Source organism: Pempheris klunzingeri, chromosome 22 (genome assembly GCF_042242105.1).
Source record: "Pempheris klunzingeri isolate RE-2024b chromosome 22, fPemKlu1.hap1, whole genome shotgun sequence".
In the NCBI taxonomy this organism is placed as follows: domain Eukaryota; kingdom Metazoa; phylum Chordata; class Actinopteri; order Acropomatiformes; family Pempheridae; genus Pempheris; species Pempheris klunzingeri.
The window spans coordinates 6,817,617-6,836,323 of NC_092033.1; the positions used below are offsets into that span (position 1 = coordinate 6,817,617).

At 41.3% G+C, this 18,707-nt stretch overlaps 1 protein-coding gene across 2 annotated transcripts in view; it reads right to left on the reverse strand.

Annotated features, from left to right (window-relative positions):
* Window positions 1-1,327: 1,327 nt before the first annotated feature.
* gsap (gamma-secretase activating protein) overlaps window positions 1,328-18,707 on the reverse strand; it is a 31,802-nt gene continuing 14,422 nt past the window's right edge. Inside the window, exons 24-32 of one of the 2 annotated variants that reach the window (XM_070854115.1) lie at window positions 16,885-16,946; window positions 14,885-14,980; window positions 11,514-11,584; window positions 11,142-11,236; window positions 10,294-10,413; window positions 7,630-7,691; window positions 5,698-5,802; window positions 3,510-3,606; window positions 1,328-3,314 (exon numbers count right to left, since the gene is read on the reverse strand). In XM_070854115.1, coding sequence (XP_070710216.1) covers window positions 3,214-3,314; window positions 3,510-3,606; window positions 5,698-5,802; window positions 7,630-7,691; window positions 10,294-10,413; window positions 11,142-11,236; window positions 11,514-11,584; window positions 14,885-14,980; window positions 16,885-16,946 — 809 coding nt within the window. In that variant the 3' untranslated portion in view covers window positions 1,328-3,213. Of the gene's footprint in view, window positions 3,315-3,509; window positions 3,607-5,697; window positions 5,803-7,629; window positions 7,692-10,293; window positions 10,414-11,141; window positions 11,237-11,513; window positions 11,585-14,884; window positions 14,981-16,884; window positions 16,947-18,707 lie in introns of those variants that run through there. The other variant, XR_011585910.1, reaches the window with a different exon arrangement.

An 18,707-nucleotide genomic window follows, 5' to 3' on the forward strand; every position in this document is an offset into this window, starting at 1 on the left:
GAAGTTTTGTTTTATTTGCTGTACTTGGCAACACGTCATTATCGTCTTACACAGAAATTCATTTCTCAGGGACAGTGGAGTATTTCAACATATTCTCATAGCCTTGTTCCCATTTTATCCCCCGCACATGTAATCTCACAGCTGATGAATAAATTGCAACGGGTTTAAGCTCTAAGCGAGGCTAAGAGTGGCTGCTTAATGCCTGAAGTGATAAATGTAAATACAGGGACGATGCACAGGCAATGAAAGCGCGCAGAGGATGACAAGAGAGAGGAGAATTTTAATGAACGAGAGATGGCAGACGGGAAAGGTGTCAGAGTAGAGTCAAAGGCAAATAAAAAATGGATAAAAGTAGAACTCTAACTGAGGTGGAGAGCTCAGAGTTGTTTACCAGTGACCAAAAACAAACTTTGAAGTCTCTAAAAAATGTCCTGGAAGTTGATCCATCTACTGATCTTGGCTTGTGGTGAAAGTAGTTTTCTAAGAGTACTGAATAAAAACAGTTTACCCGCCACCTTTAGTATCGTTTAAACTATTATGATTAACAGTTGAAAGAGTAAACTAAAAGGAAACGGTTGAGATAATTAGCTAAAAGTAACTTATAAATAGATGAAAGCCGTGTGACCCAATGTCTTGAAAGGGTCAAGAAGACATGAGGTTCAGTTTATCTGATTTTGAGGCAGCCCTGTCCACCCAGAGTTGGTGTGTGTGTGTGTGTGTGTGATCCTCCACTACAGAGCTGTCAGATAAACTTAGCCCCTAACTGTTTGGGCTTGTTAGCTGGCTACATAACACTGGCTGCATAACAGAGTGTGGAGGAGGCAATCGAGTGAGGAATGAGCGATTTACTCACTTTTAAAAGAGGAATTCCCCAGAAGGAAATGATTTAACACAGCCACACCGAGGTGGTAAAGCTCACGGTTAAAGAGTGTAATTGATTGTAGGTATTGTGAAAGAAGCATGTATGAAAGCACGATGGGTGTGTCCTTGGGTAACTGTGACTCAGTGTGTTCGATCACTGATGCTGAGTTTATTTCCTGACTTCAGCAAAACTCCGCTGAATCTGTCGAAAACACTCAGGTACTGTCAGGAATCTGAGAGCTCACTTCCTCCTCTGCACAGCTTTTCGAGCAACAAACCATTGGACAGCGAGCTGAGATCATTTCCTAATTTATCTCTAGGCTCTCCATTTTTCATGGTTCAAAGGAAATTCGTTGCACACAAAGCGAGCCAAGGCCCAACTGTTGCCACATAGCTCCTCTGTACACCATGTTCTTCAAAAGTATGACAGCAAAAGAGAAAAGTACAGTACAAAATCTCTTTTATTTATAATTCATCTTATGCAACACTTTTGTTTAAACATGAGTAATTAAGAAATCCCTTTTTTCTGTGGAATGTTTTGTCATTTCTCAAATCAAAGCACAACACATGATGTAAATAATCTCTGCTATTTAGCCTCAGATGGTGCCAACATTCAGAGACAAAGTGAAAAACATTTTGAACACACACACACACCCACACACTACCAAAGAATTTCTCCACTTACAGTAATAGCTCCGTCATGATTGAGGGCACACGAGCACGTTATTCAAACCAGACGTTTAAGTGCATGTGTGTGTGTGTGTGTGTGTGTGTGTAGAGGCAGGCTGAGTAATATCAGAGGCTTTATTTTTATTTTAATTCTTATTATGTCATTATTAACCCTGTACTGTCTTGTCTGTCCTACATAAATAAAGTTCCTATAAAGTTAGAATGAAGTCTTCTGTTTTCTCCTCATGTATTAACTTCCCTATAAGTGGTTCTGGGTGTCGGTTCTACATTTGGTACTAAAAAGAGCTGATTCAAATACTTTAAGCTGAGCATAAAACATCTGATCAAATTCATGATCTTGTTTATCTTTTCTTTGATCGGCTTCTTCCTGATTTAAAGTGAGCTGATGTAGCATGTCGATATGGAGTCATCAACCCAGAAGGTTGCTAACATTAGCCGCCATAAGCTACCACACCAAGAAAGGCTGTAGCAGCAAACCGCCTGAGGGCTTTTAACAGAAGTCTGTTTTATTGCTCATTAATTCAACTTTGTGTACGTAAGAATGTGTTATTTGGTATTTCAAAAGTTAAATAGCATCAATTTAAATCAAAATGTATCCTATTCTAGTCTAGTTGTGTTTAGACAATGTTTTACGGAGGACTTTACTAAGGGTTTAGGAGAAAAGCACAAGTCAAAGTCAATGACAGTGTATGTATGGCACCAGCACAGGCATCAAAATACTGAGAAATATTACCCAGCCCTTGTTGTCTATGCAAGAACTAGCAACAAACAGCCAGTTCCTTCAGTATTTCAGTCAAGTTGCTGATAGTAAGTTGTGAAAATCCATTCAGCCTATTCTACCTTCATGAATCTGATCTGTCGGATTAGTTTTGGTGTGAGAGACACTCACATACATTCAGTTCATACATTCAGTTCACAGCACCTCAATATGTGACTGTGGTCTGAGTCCGCTGAGCTGCAAAGATTCTCAAAGATCTCAGTGTTTTAAGCCACTCTGTCTGCCGAGCTTTTGTCAGCATGTAATCAAGCTGATGGGGCGCTGCGGCGTTACGGGAAGCACAGGAGGACAAACAAGCGGCGTTTGATTTATAAATACCGTTTCCAGTATTTGACATCGATGTTCATAAATTGCAGGAGAGAAAATGGAGAAGTTGTGGCGGCAGTGGAGAGAATTGTTGCTGCTGCACAAATATGATATAAATAGCTGCCTGAGGTTATTGATTTTCAATAAAGAAAAAAATTGAAAAGCATGTTTCCTTAAATTTAATCAAACCACTAACTGAAGATTGAACTGTTTTCTCTATTTTGTTATAATATTTAGTTCCTCGGGGGCAGGAAAACAGGCCGGTGGCTAGTTTTTCATCCACTCTGCCTCATCTTCTCGCCTCCATCTTCGCTTTCTGGGCGTCTCCATCCATCTAACCCGCCGTCCCGCCCCAATTTGTCATCAAGCAGTTGTTTATGAGCGCTCTGCCTTTCAATCAATCCATTCATCTTTCTCTTCTCGCCCTCCATCATCCATCCATCCGTTACTTGTCCTCAAGGCCAAGGCAATGATGACTCTTCTCTCAAACACATTTTCCCCCTCATCTGTTTTCTCCTTAATCCATCCATCCTTAATCCATCCATCCCGCGTCCCACCTCCGCCCTTCCGCACTCTTTTTATTTTCCCTCAAAGCCCAGCAGTATGAGTGTCTGTTTCAGGGCCGTCTCCTCCACAAACCTGGCATCCACATTCTCCTGCTCCTCGAAAGGGTTCAGAGCTGGAACACAGGAAGAAACGGGTTAGAGAGAAATGCAGCTTCTTTCAGAGAGCATAACCAGACGCAAACGTACACTTCCTTCCTCGTTCTGTCACGATGGAGTCTAAGCGTGCACGCAAACACACACACTGACTGAACCTTCCAAAGGCAGGATACACACCCACACACACATGCACATAAACACACATCCCCTACCTTGTTCCTCTATATCAGAGAGTATTTTTGCCAGGTAGGTAAGAGGCAGAAACTCGGGTCTGAAGCCGGGCTTGTCTCTGCCGGTGAACGCAAATCCCTGAGGAGGAAGGAAAAGCAAAAACACAACTGTGGATTCTACGGGTTTTCTGGGATCGACACAGTCAAGACAAATCTGCAGCAAATCCAGAAACTGCTCACTTGGTTCCTCTTATGGGAAAAGTTGGCTGCAGTTTAACTTTTTAGGCGGCCATACGTTCCTATCTGTCACTGCACGAAATGCCAACGGCTCTCCCTGCCAGTCAGCCAGCCAATTAGCTGACTGGAACTGGCCAATAGCACGGTGAAGCGGGTAGATGCTGCGTTCGCTGTACAGCTGGGGTCACTGTTAAAATGCATTTATTAAACAAAAGGCAGAAGAGGACGTTTTTTTGTTTTTTTTTAGTGACATTGCAGGACAAAGACACTTTTTTTCTAATGTTAACATTTTCAGGCCTGCAAAGTCAGAAAATAATGTAATAAATACATACTTTTTTTTTTTATTTAACCTAATTTGAGCAGGAATGAAGTCTCATGGAGATTAAAAATCTATTTTTCAAGTGGTGCACGGTTGCAGACACAAAACAAACACATAGACAGATGTGTTTGCATCCAAGTCGTTCAGAATCTGTGAACGGGGCCGACACCAAGGGCGAGACCCTGGATACACTCGGGGAGCTAGGAGTGATATAAACCAACATAGTTTGCTCTGACAGCTCTACACTGACAAGTCATTGCATCAGTGCTGCGTGAGCCACAGTATCAAACGCCTTCGATAAATCAATAAAAAAGGGCTGCACAATGTTGCTTGTTGTCTAAATATATACTTTTTTAAAAATGTAACCTTAATTTGAGCAGGAATGAAGTCTCACTGACATAAAAAAAAGTATTTTTCAAGAGGTGCATGGTTGCAGACATAAAACAAACACATAACAACTCAATTTACATGAGTATAACTTTGAGTTTTTCAGTAAATAAAACTATTTACTGCTTTTAAGGCCGTCATCGCGGTGCATTTTTCTTCCTAAAACCTGATTTAAAAACAGATCAACTGCTTTTTGTAGAACTCTTTCAGTTGTTCGCTCTAAAGTAATCCCATAACCAGGACAGACAGTTTGGAGATGGGCCTGTCGTTGGCTCGGACAAGAGGGTCTCCCCCCTTTTCAACAGGGGAAGAACAAAAGCAGAGCTCCATACTGAGGGGAATTTAGTTTGTCTCCAGGGAGAGTTTTAAAAAGCTGCGTCAAAGCTGGGCTCCACCTCATCAGGAGTGCTAAACTTGGGTTTGAGGGCTTTGCGCGCCTCTGAGACTGTAACCTGATTAAAAGTAAAGGCCTGACCCACCGTGACATGGCCGTCAGAGCAAACAGCGGGGGAGTTTCCACGAGAAATGTTGAGATGGAACCAGAGGCGAAGACGCGCTCATTAAAACAGCCACATATTCTGCGACACTTTATGTAAGTCCTTAACGGTGCATGAGGAGAAGCTTTTGGCCAATTTCATTTCCAGCTAAGGATTTAATAGTCCTCCAAAGTTTCAAGGGATTGTTTAGACTGTTTCTGATTGCGGCTCTGCACGAACTGCACAGTCGCCTGAAAAGCAGCCAGACTGAATCAAAACTTGTTCTGCTGGCTTTTGAACATGGCACATTGCGCTCGCTAAGTCAGTTGGATAAATCTGAAGTGAACCATGCATCGCTTCAGCCATTTATTCTCTACTTTGCGCACGTTGAAATGGATGAAATCAAGGTCAGTCCTTGATTTAAACCTGACAGGAGTGTTCAGACTTCTAGCAGAATGTGGGCCTGGACTGGGCTGCACGCTTCCTGAAATCAGCAGCTCCGTCTGCTTTGGTGGTTTAGTGCGGGATTCGCTCTTAGTGTTAACTTCTAATACAAATTCATCAAGACGGCTTAAAGATGTGTAAAATAACAGCAGCAAAAGCCCATCAGAGCTTTTCAGAGCGTCTACCAACTAACTTGTTGACCAATTAACCGCTTCAGCATGAAACGTTTCATTTCAAACTCTTTTTATGGAGGATTTTCATTGACTTCTGGGAGATTTTCACCAGTTTGTGTTTTGCTTGTCTGCAGTGCTACAAGAGGGAGAACGTGTGTATTCTCTGCAGCATGTGCGACGCACTGCTGTGTTACCTTGTTTTTGTTGTGTTTCTCCAGCAGAGTTCGGACATAATCTCTGGAGATTGAAGCCGAACTGACAGGATGGTCCCACATATGGTAGATCCTCTGCTCCATAGGCTACACAATCGCACACAAACACACAATGGAGTTTACATTTTAGGCATGTAGCTCAGCAAAAAAAAAAGAAAAAGAAAAAAAAAAGCCCATCCCTCGAGCATGTGAACATCTGTCGCTTTCGATTTTGCCAAATGGAACTCAAAGCCATTATTGAGGAGTTGACTGCTAATGAGGGAATCCAGAGGACTCTTATTTTTCAGCGTTGTGAAATGTGAAATGGGTGCTGCAGTAATAAATAACACATAACACAAACAGAAACTACAGGTGTGACTGGCAATAAGAAAAGGACGCAGTCTTTACTGCTTCTAACCTGCTGCCAAGTTGATATAGAGCCGCTGAATCACTTCAGAGACAGTGTGAGTATCAAAAGGTGGAGAGAAACAACTTGAGACGAGCACACATTCCCCCTGATTAACCCCGGGACTTTTTACACCGCATCATCAGTACTGAAACTGTTTTCATTTAAGAACACGCAGCTGTTTGTTGATCAGTGGTGTCACTGTTGTTCTGTATCATGATAACTTCAATCTAAATCTTTAAATCTCTTTCTCCCTCTCTGCACAAGCTATTCATGCATGTATTGTCCTTTCTAAGCTCTTTGAAACAAGTTAGTTTCAAACTAATCATTAACTAATTCAAGTTGCACCTGCATCACAAACTGTAGAATAACTTCCAAAAATGACAAACAATACATTAAAATTAGTCGGTCGCAAGTCTTGGCCAATACAGGTCATTACCAGGTCATTACCATCTAAGAATAAGAATAAGAATCATAATAATAATGATTCAGTTAGCTACATTCACATCTGGCAATTATTAGGTGTAAATATTTGTAAATAAACAACTCATCTCAACGTAAGAACTAGTTTGTGTGGTGCAACTTGTTTTAAATTAACAACCTCCACATCTCCGCTTAGTGAACACTTTTCTATTATGAGTCTGAAGCGGTCTCTCGTGGATTCGGTCCTGCAGAACTGTGACAGATGATGTGAAGGTTTACTGGAATTCCATTAAACACGCGCATAATGAGAATGAAAGGGGCGGCGGGTTTGGTCGAGATGCGAGGTTCCTACAGAGGACCAGCAGCTCCTGTGTTCTCGCTCTGTGGGAGCGCGTGTGTGTTGTACCTGCTAAATCTCTCCTGCCTGCCAAACTCACCCAACAAACGTCTGATGGGCAGGAAACAGGGCAGAGACACTAAACACTCGACATTCCTCTGATCACAATGCGGATGGAACACACACACACACACACACACACACACACACACGGCTACAAAAGAAATATACAGTACCCACAGAGGAACACGTGAAAGTTACACAAGCGTTAAGGACACACATAGACAACTACCTACGCTCACACTCGCACAAACACACACACACACTCACACCAGCCAGTTACACAAGTGCTTTGTGATTGGCTTCAGGGGGGCTTGAGGGAGATGAGGCCTAAAATAACTTCAAACTCCTAATTGGACCAAAATGGGAAGTTTGGGGAGAGAACCATTCGAGAAAAGATCAAAACTTCCCCCTCACTAATAGATGGGATTATAATAGCCTCATGCATTGTTTCCTTATAACATCCGCGCTGAGAAATTCACTCCGGTCACGGACTGGCTCGGCTCTGTCCTCCAAGCCCGTACTCTCAACATGCCATCATCTGGATGGCTGATTTCATGCTAAGAGTTTATTTTTGGAGAGATTGCAAAGGCAGAAAAAGTCGAATAAGCTCTTTTAATCTTTCACTGTTAGATAAAAGAATCTAAGCTACTCGGGGCCCTGCATAGAAACCTTATGGCCACACACACACACACACACACAGAAGTACCTGAGGGAGTCTCTTAAGTATGCTGAACTTCAGTCTTTCGTTGGCATCGCTGTTGTCCAAATCTGAACACAAAGAGAAAGCAAGAGAGAGGAGACACCTTCTGAAGATGTATCTGACGTGGGAGGATTAAAAAGCTGCCATGTCACACCGTCTCTCTAGACTTGTGTATCCAAGTTAATTGCTCTAAATCCTTTGAAAGGAAACGTGAGATTAAAAAATTGAGGGTTTTTTTTTTTCTGGAGACACTTCAGGTAAAAACATGCTAAATAAAATCAGGTGAATCTCAGACTGCTAGAACTGCTCGAACTATTCTTCCCATTTACTGAGTCCATGGTTAAAAAGAATATTTCACTTCAGTACCATTTTCTCATTTTGGCTTTAAGAAATTTCAGATGGGTTTATTGTTTGTGTTGAAGATCCTGGATGACTCCCAGGTGCTCAAAAGCATTCTGGGAGATGTAGTTCGTGGCTGTGCAACAGGCAAAATCTGCCTCAGCCAACTGAAAATGAGGGCAAGCAGATGACCATTTTTAAACTCGTTTCTAAAACTTTCTACACCAGCACAGTAAAAAATGATGGCATCACTGCAGCTGCTGCACCTGATTATTTTTTTGTCCCCAAAATATCTGTGCTAGTGTGGCTAATGACTTCCACTAGTAGAAGTTATTAGCCACACTAGTAGCGTGGTTCTAGGTTCACCATTTTGGTCCAGACTGAAATATAATACAACGTTTTTAACAGACATTCATGTTGCCAAGTGGATAAATCCTATTTTAATCCTACTTCGGTGATTTTTTTCCTCTAAAACTGCCAGAAGGTTGACATTTATGGGTTTTTTGTGAAATGTCTCAACAGGTGTTGAATAGATTGCCATTAAATCTAACACACACATTCATGTCCCCCTCAGGACATGAGCTCTGCTGAATTTGTTCAGTAAACAAAAGTCTAATAATAGGACTGGACTGGCATTTTGTTTCATGTCATGATTTATGTACAATTGTGGGCAGCTAATTAAGACTGGTTGGACTGGGAAATTGTACATGTACCCAGCCAGTTACCCAGAACAAACTAGGACAACTTTACATGGATACATACTTATTTGATAAATCCCTGGGGAGACGTGACGTATGAACCCTCTCACTTCAAAGTCCTGAAACATCCTTTTCTCTCACTTTGAAGTTTGAAACCATTTAGACTCTGCCCTTTAAATCATTTTTTCATCTTTGAGGATCTTTGTTTGTTCTCTTCATGAGAAAAACCCGTGTAAACTACAAGATCAAGTTTAACGAGGAAGGACAGATATTTTGGTTCTGTTGATCTCAGCGCCAAGTCACAATGTTTGGCCTTTGAACGATGTACTTTGAATGGAATAAAATCCACACCACACGAAATACACAGTATCCGTGTGTAAAAATATATAAAGAAAAGAAGCGGCGTTGGTCACTTCATGTGTCAAACTGGTAAATGTTGGCAAACAGATAACTGCATCCTGTCAACATGCAGAATTAATTCAATTGATTCATAAGACAACCATACAAAGTGAGAATTAAAATAATGTAACCCAATATTAGGTAGTTTATTTCAAACTTCATCAACTGATAAACATGAGCTAATTAGTCACTCGAGGTTGTAACTGTACACAGTTAACAGCTACAGTACAATAAACTTTCCTTTCTTTAGCTCATATGCATGACAATATATCTTAAATGTCTTATTTATCTATTTCTTACTGAACACTTGTGGTCTCCATATGAGACAGGGTTAGGTTCCGGGTCATGCTGCCCATTGAAATGTGCAGTTGTGTTCATCCCATCATGCCTCTGGCCCAGCCGCGCTGGTGATTGGCTCGTGCTACAGCAAGCGACATCATTCATACAAAAAATGACTTATCTGGGTTTTTGGAAAGGTTTTCTAAAGATTTAATGCCTATGGCTTAGAAATATACAATATAAAGAGTAATAATTGGCAGCATTTATAACTAAAAGTGTCCTGCAGCTTTATAGACTTCTCTTTTACAATGGTCGTCTATGGGGATGCTTTTTGGACTACAGCGGATTTTTTTCATTGCAATACAGCCAGTGGCCTCTGGGAAACATTGGAAGCAAGGCTGAGCAGCTGATATAACAGATCCTTCTACTGAATACAAAGTACAGCTGAGGCTGATGGGAATGGCATTAGATTTGAAGACTTTTGGTCATAAACCAAAGTATTGGAGAAACTGAAATAGATAAAAAGTTATGGAGTCACCAAACTTCCTGAGGGGAATATGAATGCCTGTACTGAACTTCATGGAAGTTCTTACAGACTGAATAAAGTCAACCTCATGGTGGCACTACAAGAAAAGTCAGGGCATCATCACGATTAATCCTGTGGACCATTAATGTACAAAATTTCATAGCAGTAGTTGTTGTGATATTTCAGTCTGGACCAAAGCAGGGGAACGATCAACCAAACGACCGCCATTGCCATCGGTAGATAAATGAGAGAAAGAGAGGAGAGAAAACAATCTCCATTGTCTTCTCACCATACATCATGTAACAGCAACAAATGATGTAGCAGTGTGTGTCCGTGTGTGTGTGTGTGTGTGTGTGTGTGTGTGTGTGTGTGTGTGTGTGTGTGTGTGTGTGTGTGTGTGTGTGTGTGTGTGTGTGTGTGTGTGTGTACCTGTCATGAGCCGAGAAACAAAGGTTTCAGAGAGCTGCAGGACACCGTGGTCAATGTACTGTAGGAAGGTGTGATGAGGGAGGCACCGTACAGCAAACACCGCCAACAGGGTGTGATAGCCTGGTGAGGAAGGTACGGCGAATGGAGAAAAGAGGAAGAGACTTATGCTTTTGATGTTCCTGAAAACAACAAAGGAAAAGAAAACAAGACTACGAGTCTGCAGCCGTGCTAGCGGCTCTGTGAGCCTGTATTTAGACACAGAGCTGCTTAATGGTAACTTCTGCATGCTGACACGCTGCAGGTGTTCAGCAGGTACAATGCTGACCACATTCACCATCTTAGTTTGGTGAATGATGAAAATATCATTAGTATTGCCAGAGTTTAGTCACAAGCCAAAGAGTAATGCTGCTAGCGTCGCCAAAGAAAAGAAACGACAAATATACCCACTGTCAACACAAAGATGCACCTGATTGCACAGCTTGCGAAACCAATGTGGAACTGATTTTTTTCACCCTTTATTTACCTTTAGCTGCTTTTACAGCTTCACAGTGTAAACACACATTTACACCTGCAGACAGATTATGATTCTAATCCACAAACTTTTATTCATAAGCGACTAAAATCATTGGATTGTGTAACAGGGGCTTTATGCTGCAAAAATTGGAAAATGAATTCAAATTATTGAAAATGTATTCACACTCTGCTTTACCCATGTCTGCACTATGCTAATGTTTAACATATTTTTGGTTACATTAGTGCTGAAGAGACCGGGTCTGTTGTTCCCAGAGTGTTTGTGTCTGTGTGCATGTGCATGTGTGTGTGTGCATGTGTGTGTGTGTGTGTGGTACCAGGTGGGAGGGGTAGGCAGAGATCCCTCGTGGCTTCCAGGATCCGAAACATGAAGTGAAACACGGACCACTCGGCTGGACTGCCCTGCTGTTTTCTGGAAGGACACACACACACACACACACACACACACACGGATACACACACACAGAAAGATTTGTACTGGAGTGTTACGTAATGGGAGCACACACGTGAAGAGGGGTCATCAGCAGTTTGTACATGTGGACACACACACACAGCGGGGAGTGATGAGGGTCTGGAGCACACATGCGTGAAGATGAACACACACATTCTGTCAGCGCTTTATACTTTACATTACACGAGTCGGAAAGTTTAAAAGGAGACGCACACGCCGACAAAGGAGGGCTACTCACAAGCACAAAACACGAGGGCCGAGTTTATGCTTCAGCCAGACTGACTCCAGCATGTGTCTGACGAGCTCCAGCTAAAACACACACAAACACACACACACAGACATGCACATGTTAGTGCTTAGGGAAGGAGACGCTCCATTAGATTCAAATGAAACCTTTTCCTCGACATGCAGCTCGAGTCAAAGGCCTGGAAATTTTGCACAACACAAGCATTTTGTCTGAGTCACCTGAAAACATGCAGTTTAGACATTTTTCTGCAATGATGATGCTGCTTTTGTGGAAAAGTACACTTGTTCTATGGCCACTTTCCTCACTTCCCTCTTTCTTCTTTTTCCTACTTCCTGTTTTCATTTCCACTGAACAAAGAGCAACGCAGTGCATCAGCACGTGAGCGTACGTTTGTCACACTCGCTCACACCATTCCACCGCAAATCCGTCAGCATCCGGGATCATTTCGAATGCTCCTGACCCGACTGAAACGTGCCCGCTGCGTGCTGGAACATGCACACACACGCTCCTCCTTCCCACAAATGACCGCCCTCTCATCTCCTGTAGAATAACAGGAAGAATCGGCCTCATTCACATCCTGCACCCCAGTGGGAAACCCTCTACCAGCCCCTCCAAACACCAGCAGCAACGTCCTCCACTGACCTCAGGGTGGGAATTTCAATTAGCTTCACTTATGTAACGGACCAGAAATATAAGAGGTGTTGCAGACAAATGTAACAATAATGGATCTTTTTTCTCCTTCGCCTGCAGGTTCTGTGTATTCCTCACTTTTTGCACATTAACACTAGCATATTTGAAGCATATATTTTGATGGTGAATTTGTCATAATGTCTGTCCACAAGAGAGGGAATGGGTTCCCAAAAAAGAGAGGGATTTGTTTAAGCTTGTATATTAAATGAATGAGATGTTTTCCATCACACTTCTCAATACTTTTTTTTGGCTTTTGCCTCACTTCTTAGCTTTTTCCTTTCTTTATCATTTTTATATTTATTACTATTACTTTGCTATATCATCATATTTATTATCATGGTGATGATGATGATGATGATGATGATGGATCATAATGATTGTTATTATTCCCTTTAAAATGTTTTAGTTTGGATATTTTCATTTTTATTTGGATTTCATTTCTTTTCAATTTTATTTTCAATTATTCCCATTGTTTATTCATGGTTTTCTCTCTTTGTGTCCTTTCTTTTCTTTATTATTATTCTACATTATTAATATTTTTGTTACTTTTGACCTTTTTTTCTCTCTTGATGATGATTTTTACTTGTATTGCCTTTGTGTTGCTTCAAATGCACACTGGTGATGTTTTTAATCAGTAGCCACGATAATGAATGAAGGACAGCTTGATCTTTTTTTGAAAATCCATTTCCTCTCTTGTGGACACTGTTTTTTTTTTTTTATTATTTGTAACACTGAATTTGTCATTCGGGATTCAGGAATTTAGGGATTCATTTTGTCAGCTCTGTCACCACAGATAAATAAAGTAATACTCCACTTGTCTTTCTCTCAATTAAGATGTTCAAGCAAAATTAATTAAAAGTTCAAATTGTTTCTTTTCCAACTAACATCCCTTATGCCCGTTGCTGATCTGATCCAGGCCCTTGAAGATCAGTAAAAAGGACAAAAATATGTTGCTGCGATGTTTTTGAGCTGAAAAGGAAGTCAAACAAAAGGCAAAGAAGTGATTTAAAGCCACAGACTCAAGCACATTATTCCCTGTGTGACTTTCTATTAGAATAAAATCTGGAATCAGCAATTTGTTTTAATGAGCCTCGGCCAAACAAAGAAACTGGATTTACTCAGTGTGGTTCCCCTACTGAGATAACCTTGGGAATAGACTAACTTTTCTGCATAATTAAAAATATTTTAGCCTATTTCAAGTCATTGCATTACTTTTAATATGTATTCCTGCTTTTACTAATTCACATTCAGCTGTTACTGAGTTGTTCTTTGCTCTGACATTGGTCTATGCTATATAAAGAATTGTATCTCAGTTGTCTGTAGCAACTTAGACAGGAAATAAATAACTATGACAATAATGTGCTGCGGAGTTGTAATGCATCATAGCAGAAGTTCCCTAGCTCTTAAAAGCTGTAATCTATTTCACCCCCAACTTCTCTCCTGTGTCAATGCAGCCATTAGTCTCAATAAGCACCGACAAGAGGGGGAGATGTTCTTTATTTGTGGAAGGGAAGTCAGCCCTCTTTGAAACAGCACCACCCTGAGTTTCTAAAGCATGAGTCAGCTTGATGTGTGAGCACTTCGCCCGCCTGGTGAGTTAGCCGACTGTTCTTGAAATAAAACGTCCCTGAAGGCTTGTTTCTTATGGGTCTTATGTTTTAATAAGCCCGGCGCCCAGGATGAGAGTCATCCTCACTTTCACTCAGCTGAATAAATTCAATAATCACCACGTTTGTCTGTTGCGGGGCAACGCCAAAATGATTACACACGCGGCTATTTCCATTATTTTCATTTTGGGTCTGAAGGCGCAGGTTAAAACTCCTGAGTCTGTGGTACTGAGCTGAGCCATCGACCAATCCAGCTGTGAGCAGGGCGGATTTCTTTGGTCTTTTCTGCTCTGTCATTTGCAATTCCATAAAGTTCCAAAATGTGGTGCATCCTGCTTTCTATTCAATTCCAGCCTTACCCTTGGCCTGATTTAATACTGTTGTGTTGATATATGCTGTATGTCTGCTTTCAGCAGCTCCAAGCTGTGAAGGGATTTACTTCCCAGGAATACTAAAGACTGACTTTACAAAACCAAGTACCTCGATAGGGCACCGAGACGCAGGGTGGTTACGTCTTCCCACTTGGTAATGCAGATCCCACCTGCCACCATTTGTGTGGATGCAAAGGGCGTAGTTTTGGTTTTCAATTGACAATTAAGTGATATTTATACACCTTTATTTACCCATGCATTTATATACATTTAAGTCTACAAATTGTGATGATTTTTTTTGTGCTTTCTGTATAAACGGCAGGAGAACAAAAAAAGAAATATAAACATTGTTCTAGGATACATAAAGGAGTGTAAAGTCACTGAGCGGTGAAGGATACATGTCTTCACCAGAGAGGTCATGTTTGTTTTAGAGAGCTGAAACAGCGACTGGGTGGCTTTCAGTAACGTCTCTAAACTTAAAAGCACACAGCAATTTAACTAGAGTGGAAAACCCTACGATCCTCACTTAAGAGTCACTTAAGGTTCCCGAAAAAGAGGGAACAAACATTGAAAGTACATTGTTCGACATATATAACCTGTCAAATGATGAACCTTCAAAACGTAAAAATAGCCTCTGACAAGCTAACACACACACACACACACACACACACACACACACACACAGGGTACCAACCAGTTTGGCCACATAGTTGAGAACCAGCAAGTCAATCTTCTTCTTCCCCAGTCGAAGCAGGTGTCTGTTGAGGTGCTCTCGAAGCTTGTCAGCCGTCTGCAATGCAAAAAAAAACCGCACACACACTGATTATTTTCCGTGCGTGTGAAACACGCAGGCTTGGAATAAAACTTTGTGTTTGGGTGTTTTAAGCATACTGTGCTGAGCACTCGGCAGGGTCAAACAGAGTTCACCTCGACTTTTCCCCTCCACTACTGTGTCCCAAAATTGATTTTAGCATAGAGAAGAGAAGAGAAGAGAAGACAAGAGAAGAGAAGAGAAGAGAGACCTGTGAATTGGAGAGGTGGAAAAGCACAGAAGATAAATGAAGGTCTAAAAACTGTGTAAAGTTCACTACATAACCTGATAGCCCTCAGGGGGGGAAAAGGGGAAGAGGAGGAGAAAGAGCGAAGGAGGGGAGGAAGAGAGCAGAGAAGAACAGATTGAGGGGACATAAAGGGGTAAAGGAACGATGGTAGGAAGTGATGGAGGGAACAGAGAAAGGCAGGAGGACTGGATGTTTCTAAGAATAGCTGAGCAGCTGCTAGCATCTAGCCTGAACTCCATTAAATTGAAGCTATCTGCTCTTTAAAAACTATGCTGAGCACAGGGAAAACTGGGGGATATGAAATTGTCCATCAAACAGCGTACAGTAAAAAAAAAAAAAAAAAAAAAAGGCAGGACAGGGACCTTAAGATGCCCGTTTTTGAAAGTGTCGACTCATCTGAAGCGTTACAGGAGTTTCACCTTAAAAGATGACTATGGAGGGAAAGGATTGGCTGTCAGCATTTCCCGATAGATCTTTAGTGGGTCTATATATCAATCCGTGTTAAAAGGAAGAATCCACCTCCAGGAACTGTTAAACTGTTGTGTGTCGACTGTCTGGCAAAGACAACGCATCTAAGGAGAAATTACACAGTGCATAATTATTCAAACTAACAAAAATGATGCTTTCTGAGGTTTTCAACAACATGCAAGTTCAAACCAAAATCCTTGAAAGATCTTCTGAGTGGCTCTTTTACTTAAAACCAGAAGACTGTGATGCTTCTTTATTACTTTGTGGCAATAAGTATGCGGACACCCAAACAATACAGAGCAAAAACACCATCCTAAAACAATTATTTTAGCTTTAGAGCGGCTGGCAGGCAGATGTTTTTTCTCAGAAGATCAGAAGGGCTACAATGATGACAGCCTTCATTTCCCTGCTGGATTCAGAGCTATTCCACCTTAAAGGGTGAAGAACAGGGGAGGTCAAAAGGTATTTGTTGCCATGTAATAAAGCGTATTTGGACATTTTTCTACAGGCTGAAATAAATATGAATGCTTCATATTTGTCCTTTAGGGTAATTAAACCCAAATTTATTTCTGCAGCCAATACAACTGTCTCGAGTTGTCCTTTCTCTCCCATCTCTACAATCCAGTCGATATGTTAATGAGACATTAGCCCTGGCTCCAAGTCAGCAATCAAATCTATCCCAAAGGTGTTGGATAGTGTTGAGGTCTGAGAAAGGCAGTCACTGTTAAAGGGTCTAGTCCGAGCCATGAGCCACATACTGTTAGCAGTGTATTTGTTTGTGTCAAGCCCCCAGGAAGTGGGCCAGGCTTTGAAGTCTATTTGACATTGTGGCCAAATGGTGTAATTACAACAATGGTGTCCGTCATGTGTTGTCATTGGGCCCAAAAAGACTTTAATCCAAAAACTCAGAAATTAGAATTTTCTGACAAATTGACTAATTTCCCTTTCAGAATTTGATTCAATCAGTCTGACAAAATCAGAACTAGAAGTTAAGACAGCTTGGCCTTCCCAAGACGTTGGGTTTGGCTCAAGCTGGCTCCAGCCCCACCGTGACCCTGACAGATAAGCGGTATAGATAATGGGTGTTTGTGTGTGTTGCAGCCATTGACAGGTTTCAGCTTCTCTTCTCTATCTTTCTCTCTTTCTCGCTCTCTCTCTCTCTCACCAGGCCTATGAGCGCCCTCTGTTGATGGTCCTCCTCCTGGAAAAGTGGCACCAGCTTCTTATCTAGAATAGACCAGGAAATAGTGAGAACATGCACATAAAAGGGATGTTTGAAGAAACCTTTGATGCAGCCATCTAGCCTTGAATGAACACTACAGGTAGCCTCAGGTGTGTCAGCGCAGTAACATCATTAAGCAGGCCAACACTCGGGAATGCAAGACACCCAAACTTTGAGTTGTTTACGGCTTTGACTTAAAAAGGACTGAATTTAAGACATGAATTGATTCTGTTAGGGTGGGTTTCCACTTTAAAAATACATCCCAAAGCTTGGGGGTTATGTGGCTGTCATACTGTGTATGTGACAGAAAATGTATGCATGCTGCAGTTTTTGCTTTTTGTTTTTTTGTCAGCCAGCTTGGTCCAGCTTGGTTACTTTATATGAATTATTGCACACTTGCATAGACACACAACAGCTTTTGATCACTTTTACACACATGCAAGAAGTTGGCTTTTTGATGTTACACTGTAATATTTTACAGATATAAATAGCGCTCGCAGGGCCACGTTGCCTGCTTGCAGTTCAAAGTTATCTACTGTTTTAAATGGGCATATTTTCGACAAAACATCAGCTGATGTTATTTTTCAGAGTGAGCAGGTACAGATTCAGTGTTTTTTGTGTGTGTCTGGGCGTCCACACCACTGAACACAGTGGCTCCTCACCATGTGACCTCTCAGTTACAAAGCGTTCTCAGGAACTTTGAAGACATGCAGACTGATGAGAGACTTGGTCAACAGAAAATTACTCGACAACAATTTGTTAAAGTAAAATACCAAATATTCTCTGGTTCCTGCTAGTCAAACGAGAGAATTTGCTGGTTTTCTCTATTCTACACTGTGAAATATGTCAACATCTAACATGAACTCATAGAAAAACATTCAGAGGATATATCCTACTGATTTTTGATGATCCAGTTACTTTTCCTTTAGCACCAAAGTGAGGTTCACATTTGTAGTTTTGTACAAAATGTCTCTACAACTATTGGCACGGATTGCCATATAATTTGGTACAGACATTCATTTCCCCCTCAGATGAATTGCAACAACTTCTGAGGACTAAAAATGTGAATAAATTAAGTACCATTTCTAAGGTGATGCAGCTGTCCTTAAGACTTTCTGGTATGCAATTATTAACAGTAGAATGAGGAAATCAGAATGATCAGAAAGTCTCACCATGGATTGGAAACACTGAAGTTAGATTGATATACTGTATTTGGCATCTTCATTACAGACATTGTGCGTTAAAATGTCCATTCTGTCCTCTAATATATCTGCAAAGCCAAACATCCACATAACTACCCACGAAATACACGTGATAGCCCACATAGCTATAGGGAAATCAGTGAGGCAGCTTCTTACATGAGTGCTATCATCTGTGTATAAGTGTGGGTGCAGGAAACGTGATCAAACTGCAAGTTGCAAGTAAGTGTGTGTGTGTGTTTTACAATTGAATCTGAGGGATCCATGTAAATTAACTGAGGTAAGGGAAGGTCCCGTGGTTGACACAAAACATCTGCACTGGAGTCAGAAGAGGGAGAAGCATACAGACAGAGAAAGAAAATAGGGAGGAGAGGAGAAGGAAGTACATACCTCCCCACTGTTATATAACTTTTGCATTCTTCAACTCTTTTTTAAAAAAAATGTTTCACTTTACTTTTCCTCCTTTCATCCTTTCTTCCTCTCTCCACTGTTCTCAACCTCTCCCTCCAAGATAAATTAGTATGATGGTTCTGTTTAGCTGAATTCTCCAGTGGGCACTAAAAGAAT